The 8,996-nt window shown below is 41.0% G+C and overlaps 1 protein-coding gene across 2 annotated transcripts; it reads left to right on the top strand.

Moving 5' to 3' along the window:
* The first annotated feature begins 330 nt into the window (after positions 1-330).
* Positions 331-8,372, top strand: LOC117479562 (periphilin-1). 2 transcript variants are annotated; one of them, XM_034126640.1, is made up of 8 exons: positions 331-630; positions 811-870; positions 1,571-1,651; positions 1,742-1,842; positions 1,948-2,144; positions 6,192-6,247; positions 6,951-7,088; positions 7,837-8,372. In XM_034126640.1, exons 2-8 carry the CDS (start codon positions 832-834, stop codon positions 8,044-8,046), a joined length of 822 nt encoding a protein of 273 aa, XP_033982531.1. In that variant the 5' UTR covers positions 331-630; positions 811-831; the 3' UTR covers positions 8,047-8,372. The 2 variants fall into 2 exon arrangements, with proteins under 2 accessions (XP_033982531.1, XP_033982532.1); XM_034126641.1 differs by having other exon boundaries at positions 332-656.
* The last annotated feature ends 624 nt before the right edge of the window (positions 8,373-8,996 follow it).

Genomic DNA, 8,996 nt, shown 5'->3' with positions numbered 1-8,996 from the left:
TACACTTTTTGTTATATTCCATGGAATGCTCTTAACATCCCGATAGCAATGAATATCTTAAGTGCTTTGACAAAAAATCCATAAAAAAATTTCATCTGTGGAAGAAGTAGTACTGTAAAAAGTATGACCAATCATTTTAGCCGGCCCGGCTAAAATAACTGGATGGCCTACCTGCCTGTCAACCTTCCATCTGTGCACAAACTTATCTCGTGCCCTCATTGGTCATGTGCGCGTTCGTGTGTGTTGGAGGAGGGGCTTTGTAAGGAAGTGGCAGATTTTTTCCGGCTGTGTATTTTCAAATTCTTGCGCACTCGAGCTGGTTTCTCCAAAATTACCTTCCCCACCTTTAAGTAAAACATCTGATCTGAATAGTTTTTCCACCCCTGCTTTGGATGTCTATCATAGGTTTTAACCATGGTTTTAACAGACAGAATGTAAGACTGCGCATGTGTGTGCTCAGGAGAAACGCTTCATTCCAGTTTCGTTTTTGATAATGTCTTTTATGACTGTAGCCTGAATCTGATTGGTGGCTGGAGTAAAAGGAAGTAAAACACATGTTGCGTTACTTTCCAGCGGAAGCCAGAGACACTGCTGCTCGTTTGACAACAATGTGAGATTTTCAACTACAAGGTAAAGCTTTCCAACTTGTCAACAAGGTGAGACAGGCTAATAAACCTCGAAGGGAAAGAAACATTTACATATTTCACTTTTCCAGATGTAACGAAGAGATCAGTATGTGATAGGTAAGACGCGCTTCCTGGTTTATCGGACCTTCTACAGAGAATAACATTAGGCGTGTCATTCATACAGATCAATCCACGACAGACAGAAATGGACCATGCACGACCACAGGACACACAGCAGAGCAAGGTAAATACACAGTGTCCTGAAATTCGTCCTGTGCTCACAGACTGCACACGGCCGGGTAACCCCCCTCACCAAGATACATCTACTTTCGCTTTCAATACATCAAAAATAAAGCTCATGAACTCAACTTAGCTTTCATTTGACTATAATTGCATTCACTGCTAACTGCACTATGACAAAGTGTGATTGTATGTGTGGTTTAGGAACACATTACTCTCCTGATATTTGGTTTACAATAAGCAGCTGAACGTACGTTTCCCTTTTATTAATTTAAAGATCCAGTATACTGTTTACAAACCCTGTGTACTTCCTCTAAGCACATTTCAATCTTCCTAAGAAATCTGCAAACAAAACGTCTCAGCCTTAATATCTTTATTAAATAATCTGCACATATTGTACAGCTATTGGGTGTTTCATCTGTGAAATGTCTAAAAAAAGTGTGGACATTTCCCATCATGTAATCCTACAGACCAAACCAAGATTATTTTCAATGTACTGTCACATAAGATTACACATTTACACATTTTAGAGGCTAGAACATGGGAGTGTTTTTGCTTAAAAAATGCTTAAATTATGAATAGATTACCAAAAATAGTTGGCAATCATTTTCTAATTACTTAATTTTGTCTGCTTTAGTAATACTCAGACACAAGCTGTACTGCAACACCATAATAACTGTGATTAACATGTTTTATTTCCTCAGGGCTCCATGTTGCGACCAAGGGAACACAGTGATGAATCGGCCGACAAGAGGCCTCCTGATGGCTCTGCTTCTCCCTCTCTGGTACATCATGTTCTCACATGTCTCATTAAACCCTTTTAGACTCGTTTTAGTTCCACGGTGTGATAAATAGTTTTACATCTGTATAAACAGGATAAGAAGAGGCTTATCAGAAGAGTGAGGAGTCCATCCAGACCGAGGGCGTGGCTGTCTAATTCTTACAAACCAAAACTTGGGGCGCGAGTCCAAAGACGGTAAGACTGACGGCTTGAGTACAGCAAGTTTGTATTTAGTTTTCCTCCCAAACATTCATTTACTTTTTGTGTTTTTCCCCCTCTCAATGTATGCAATTTTCAAAGGGAGGACCACTTCTACAAACCTGGCTTTGCAAACCAGAAGTACCAACACTTAAACCACCGGGGTAACTTTCACCGGAGGGGTCATTTCCATCCTAAACTTCACCAAGCCTCACAGAGGAACAGGGAACGGGAGGAAAAGGAGCGGTATGAGCCGAGAGAAAGCGGTGAAGGCGGTTCACCTTCAAAACAAAACAACAGTAAGTTGGTGCAGCAAACATCTGTGAAAACCACATTAATACACCAATTATACAATGTTCACTATTGGACCAAAATATGTTTATTTATGGTTTGGATTATACTCTTTGGTTTACAATTAAAGTAAATATTGATTCTACAACATACAATCATATTTAAGACATTGCAGAGGATACACTTTCCCTGTTACAATATAACAACTCCCCTGTGCACAAAGTGAGGTTTATAAAGAAATGGTTGTCAGAGAGGGGTGAGGAAGAACTGAAAGACCTCCCTACGAGCGAACATCTCTGGCTAATGCATATGAAGGCCTCAGCTCTTCTTTATACTCCTTGTAGCTTGTAATGACGAAGGCCTCATTGACCCTGAGTCAGGTACATAATCACCGCGAGACATGGACTTGATAAAACACACTTTTAGAGACAACTGGGATTTTACAGGTTAGGGTTTTCACACGCATTTCATTTGCAAAAGGGTATGATTAAGATACAATTATAAGAACTGCTGTTGTAAAACTGCTTTCTTTTAGACTATGATTCTCAGTGGTGTTGGGCAATGTGTGAGGCTACAGGACTTTATTACTGATGAAAGGTCAAACCAGGCTATTGCCCATTTTCACAGATTGCACAGATTGTGTACTTGTACTTTGACCTTGACACTAAAGACGGTCCCACTGAGCCACAAATATGTCTTGTCGTTTGTTGTTGTCCATCAACATTTAGTGTTTTGCATGATTCCTAATGCACCTTTAAAGGGCCCATGTCATGGCCATTTCCACTGATCATAATTCCATTGTTGAGGTCTACTAGAATAGATTTATATTGTGCAATTTTCCAAACTCACATTGGTTTCTCAAACAGCATCTCTGTAAACTACGTGTATTCACTGAATTTCACTCTATGCCTTTAACGGCTCGTTGTAGCTCCAATAGCTCCAGCCCCCACCCTCCCTGTGAGCACAGTGTGCTCTGATGCCCCTTTCACACCAACGCGTTTTCAGCTCCGGCTCGGAGCTGGAGCCTGAAAAGTACCGGTTTTTCCTGTTCACACCGCAGCGGCGCCGCCTCTTAGCTCCGGAATGCGGTTCACTTCCAGCTCCAAAAAATTGTCGGTCTAGAGGCAAGAGCTTCGGAGCTAAGAGGCGGCGTCGCTTACATCTCTCTTACGTCGAGGCGTGCAGGAAACTAAACCCACCTCCCCTGAACATGGGTCGACTGAAGAGTCTCGTCATGCCTGCCTACAAGCAGTAGCGCTGAGCAAAGTAACTAGAAGGCAACCACACACTTTATAAAGTCAGGCAACACTAACCAGGCTTCGTGTGATTCTGTTTATTTGTACCTTACTTTGACCATCCGTTTGCTGTCATTGATCATTGTGGAGAGTAGGCAGACGTTTTGTTTTTTATTATAGCAGCTATCGGATGGAATCAATACATGGACTGCACAGGTTGTCATGTCCGACTATCACAAGTAGAATCATAATGAAAAATACGCCGGTAAAATGTGCCTGTAGAAAACGGCTTAGCAAGTAGTCAGTTTAGCTTCGGTTGCTATGCTAACATCACCCATGTTATACCAGAGAAACTTTCATAACAGCGTTATGATGCCAAACAGCGTCAATTCAGACTGACACACATTCACTTAAGGGGAACTGGGGATATGTATCAGCTGCTTGTGTGACAGTCAGACAGTGAATACTTTAGAGCCGTGTGAGCTAACCCGGAGCTAACGGGAGAATAAACTCCCGTGGAAGAGCAGCCAGCACTGCAGCGGTCGGTAAATGCCGCTGAAACACATTAATAAACAATGAACCACGGCACTCTGGAGAAAAGTATAAGGTTGGAGAAGTCGTTATTTAATTTAATCTGGCTTCGTATGATTAAAAGCAACACGATCATCGACCCGACACAGTCCCCCGTTGTTGTTGTTGTTGTTGTTGTGAGCTCCGTTGGGGAGAAAATCAGCGATGTAAACGGTGACGTCATGACGCAGCAGCGGCAGCTCTGGGCGGTGTGAACAGAGTGGGAGCTGAAAAGGGAAACCGGAGCTGAACCAGAAAAGCTCTAGCTCGGAGCTAGAAAGGGAAAAGCGCTGGTGTGAAAGCCGCATGATTGGTCGGGACGTTGTGAATCGCGCTGAGCTCCGTGGAGGTGTGGTTTCCTTGTTTAGCGATACACAGCGAAACACAGCCAAACTCATCCTGAGCACACACAAACTCACAGCCGAAGTAAAAACAATAAGTGTGGCTTGATATTGAGTAAGAAAAAGGTTAATAAACGCTGTGAGAATGGGTCTGCAGAGAGAATTTTGCCGCGATCCCAACTGTCTGTTTTCAGCCTGCAGCCAAGGAGGAGAAATCAGCAGAGCTGCCTGCACTGAGTGTGTGTGTGTGTGAGGAAGTCCGTGGATTGGTCAATTTGGACCAATCAGCGGGGGCTTAACGTAACGGCTCCACGGATTGGTCCATTTGGTTCCGGGTACCACATGACCGTATCGCGTCATAGCTCTGGGCGTGGCTACTGGGTATCCAGACGTCACGATGCCCAGGAAGAACATGAGAAATCTCCAACGAGGCGTTTTGGGGAGGTCTTTTCTGTGTTAGAGTTTTACTCCCTACAGGGTGTACTTTGAGGGTTTTTGACTCTGCAGACCGTTTACATGCATAAAAACCTTCATAACACACAAGGGGACGGGTAATAACCGGAAAAGCATGACATGGGCCCTTTAAGGGACCATTTACACTTAGCATGACAGAAAATACCCACATTTCCCAAATTGTGAAACTACTCTAAACAACTAACTACTAAAAGTAATGCCTATGTTTTTGGGATAATAATTCTCGCCATTATAATATAAAGCACTGCAAACATCCTGAACATAAACAGATATTTATATCCTGTAAATGAACATAAGAGGACGCCCTGCCTCTCACACACACTGGTATAGTGGCTAGACACAATAGCAGAAGCACATACACGCATATATAACAGTTAAAACATACACACTTAAACAGATTACCCCTAAACAAAAAAACTACAAAAAATGTTGAAAATGTTTGTTTTTGTCACAAGCTGTACAGTTTCACTGTGCACTTTATTAAATGACCATCAGGTGGCAGTATAAGCAAGCAGGCAGGCACACAAATGCACATTTCCATGGACACTTTGCATTACAAATATTTGGAGGGCATTTGCTCATCGTGGTATGTGTTGGTTGGTAGGTAGTCACAGTGATAGCAACAAACCAGTGTTATATAATGCTGACCAAAAAGAAGCTTTTCCTGTTCTAAATAGATGGATTATGTTGTGATGTGATGTAGTAGTCCATGCTTTATTCATTATATGTCCCAGGATGTAAACAGTGTAATTTAGTCATAGGTAGGTTTATTAGATACTTGAGAATTACTACTTGACTCATTTGTCAGTGGGAGTCTGGAAGTAAACAGTAGGGGTTCAACAATTGTTACAACCATGTTCCCTTGGTTTTAACACAAACTGTGAATGTTTTTGTTGATCTTTTCATCATTACAAAGTGGTTGTTTTTAAGGACTGAGCTGTTGGTACTGTATGTTTTTATCTTTTTATCTCACCCAGGCACTGTATCCGTGCGCACACTGCAGCACTGTGGAGGTGTGTGTTTGTGTATGTGTGAGTGTGGAACAGGTTTTTTGTGTGCCTGAGTGATGGTGCGATGATGGTGACTCATCGCTGATTTGTGTGTATGAGAGCGAGATGGAGAGACTAGCCAGCAGTATGTAATGAGCCATAACAAAACTATTTCTTCACATAGGAATACTGCATTCCATTAATACAACATGTCCTAATATCAGCAGGTTTTGCTTAAATATGTATCGATTGTTAGACCGTGATACTTCACGACAAAACAAAAACATCACAGGAGGATGGAGAGAAAAACGAGGGCTTTAACATCAATGGTGGTCTAAAGATACACATATAAATGCTGTAGGGGCTTATAGGCATGGGTATCAGAAAAATAAGGCCTTTCTCTTGCTGTGTTGTTGTGTTGATCCTGTGGTGTGTCTGTTTTCCAGCAAGCAGACCGTTCTTACCCAGACCCAGCTCCAACAGGGACAAGGACATGCAGTTTGTAAGTTCACGAGAAGAAAATAAATCTGCTCTGCTTTTCCCTTCACTGGTTTACCATTTTGCAAAAAAATAGTGGTCCACCATTTTTTATAATTGGAATTCTTAAATATTTTCCATTTAAGAATTGATGTAATGTAGTGCTGCACTGTCTGAACCGTGTTATTGTGATATCATGTATGAAAGCTTTAATTAAAAATAATAATCAATGTTTTTGAAAGGGATTTTCTGTCTTGTGAAATGAACAACCTGATGAGAAAGAAGGGCTGCACCCTGTGATCGTTATTGATTCATCTGCTGATTTATTTATTTGGTCCTCTTTTAGCTTAAGGCCAGTCTCCCAAGACGTATACACTGAGAAATTGCTTTTTCTAATGTCTGTTTTTGTCGAGTGATATTCAGTTTAAAATTCCATTAAATAGTGTAGTGGGTACACCATTTTTCTTGATCAGATAGCCACATTAATAAATCATTAAAAAAGCCAATTGCTTAAGGAGAAGTCATTTACATATTTGACTTTTGACTACATATGCAGTCAGAACAAATTGTGCATTTATAATAACTTGTGTTACAAGTCACCATGTGGAACTTCACTTTAGTCATCTTGTGGCCATTAGCAGCTCAGTCATCATCACTTCATCATAATGTTTTTTGGCCAGCTGTCCGATTACTACGATCCAACTCCTGTCTCGTTTTGTCTTCTTCAGCTTTATCAAAGCGACAGGAGCCAAAGCCGAGAGAGCAAAGAAAGAGAACGCAGCAGAGAGAGGGAGCTCCCTTCAGCTGCGAGCCAGACGGCGACACGAGACAGAGCCATCCAACACAAGAGGAGGGAGATAGATGAGGTAGGAGTGTCATTTCATAAACACACACACCTTGGAAGAACAGATCGAGGAAGAGGGGAGATAAGAGAAGCTGGGATTAAAGAGTGACAAAGAAAATATGTTAGAGCCGACAGGAGACAAGACAAGAAGATTTGTTTCCTGTAGTCTAAGCATTCATTTTGAAATGTTATTATTGTCTTCACTTTTCTGAGAACTGACAAAAAACATCTTCTCATTATTATGGTTTGACTTGATTTATGGTGTTTTAGTTTTCTAATTGAGCAAAAACACAACATGATTCTGTTTTTTATGTAGTCTCACATGCATCATAAAAGGCTCCGACACGTGCCTTAATGCTGTCCTCAATGTGACGGGCATCACATAATGCTCTGCTCATTGCCGGTGTGTTTTGTGTGAGAGAGTGTATGTGTGTGTGTGTGTGTGTGTTTCCACCCACTTAATGGAAAAGATAGTGTCTTGCTTTTTCATATCTCCATGGCTGCAGGATTATAAAGGTATTCGAGAAAAGCTGGTCAGGCAACAGGTAGCCGATGCAAAAATGTCCACAAAGCTCAGCCTCCAGGCACACCATTCTTTGACCGTTTCTGCAGATTGTTAATGTATTCAGTGGTAATTGGAGATGCATGACTAGACTTCTCACTTCGCTCATTTGTTGTGCTCTCTTCCTTCCTTCCGCTCCAACACTTTGTCACTCTTCAACCATTTATCTAATTTTCCCTAAAACCATGAATGTGTGTGTGTCTTGCAGGTGTATTATCAGGAATGTGAAATGTTTGGCCTTGTGGCAAAGATGCTGATTGCCAAGGATCCGACGCTGGAGCAGTCCATTCAGTCGGCGCTGCAGGAGAACCTCAGGGACATCGGCAAGCGCTGTGTGGAGGGCATGGAGAAATTCATCGAGGAGTACGACTCCAAGGAGCTGCCTCAACAATCAGAGTCACAGACGTCCCAGCATTGATCCTATTGTTGAGAATCTTCTATCGTGTGATTGAACGCTGCTTTTGTTGTTTGTTTTTATGTTTGCTTGCAGAACTTTAATACGCTTGTACATTGTTGTATGCTGTCTGGTCAAAGTCCCCCTTCTGTGCTGTGCCTTATGGTGAGCAGGACTGATAAAAGAAAATGAAAGTAAACTGATAATAATTCGGACCTGTTGATTTTTTTAAGTTTGATGATTATAGTGAAAGAATACACTGGTTGTATCACTTTATTTTGACATGTAAAACTTGCTTTTCACAATATTAAATTGTTTTTACAGAATAATAAACGTGTGGTTTGAAAATACTTTCAATGATTTATTCATGGAAATATGTGAAACACAATATCAAGTCATAATAGGAAATACATGAATGGGTCAGAAGCTAACATTGTTGTTTAGGTTAAAGTATTTAAGTATTACTAGAATGACGAATAATTCCTTTTGATGCTTTTGCTTAAGCTGGATGGATAAAGTATGGACCATATTGGATTGTTATAAATGTCAGCCGATAAATAAGAAATTGCAGCACTGAAATGCCAAATGTATTTTTTAAGTTACTTAGGAACACTCCAGACTGACAAATTATATTTTCACATGTAAAATGTTCTGCTCTTTTCATATTGAATTCCTAAAATGGCACTCAGATTCTACACTCAAAGTTCAGTTTACTCACCATGATAATGCCTTCTCAGTCTGTAAAAATGGCTTCATTATTTCATCTGTGAATCAGAAAGAGCTTTGTCAAGTCTAAAAAAAAAAACCCTCATGATGTAATTGACGTCATTGCAGCTCAGGCCTGGTGACTAAAAATCTATAACAAAGTTTGTGTTACAAACTGGAGCTGTGGAGAGAAAGATAGGTGTTAACCAGACATAGAGGGTCAAATGAGAGACGGTATCCAGTTGCATTATGGGAATTATAGGATCAAG

This window comes from Trematomus bernacchii, unplaced genomic scaffold (assembly GCF_902827165.1).
Source record: "Trematomus bernacchii unplaced genomic scaffold, fTreBer1.1, whole genome shotgun sequence".
Lineage (NCBI taxonomy): Eukaryota > Metazoa > Chordata > Actinopteri > Perciformes > Nototheniidae > Trematomus > Trematomus bernacchii.
This window is presented reverse-complemented; position numbering and strand designations above follow the sequence as displayed.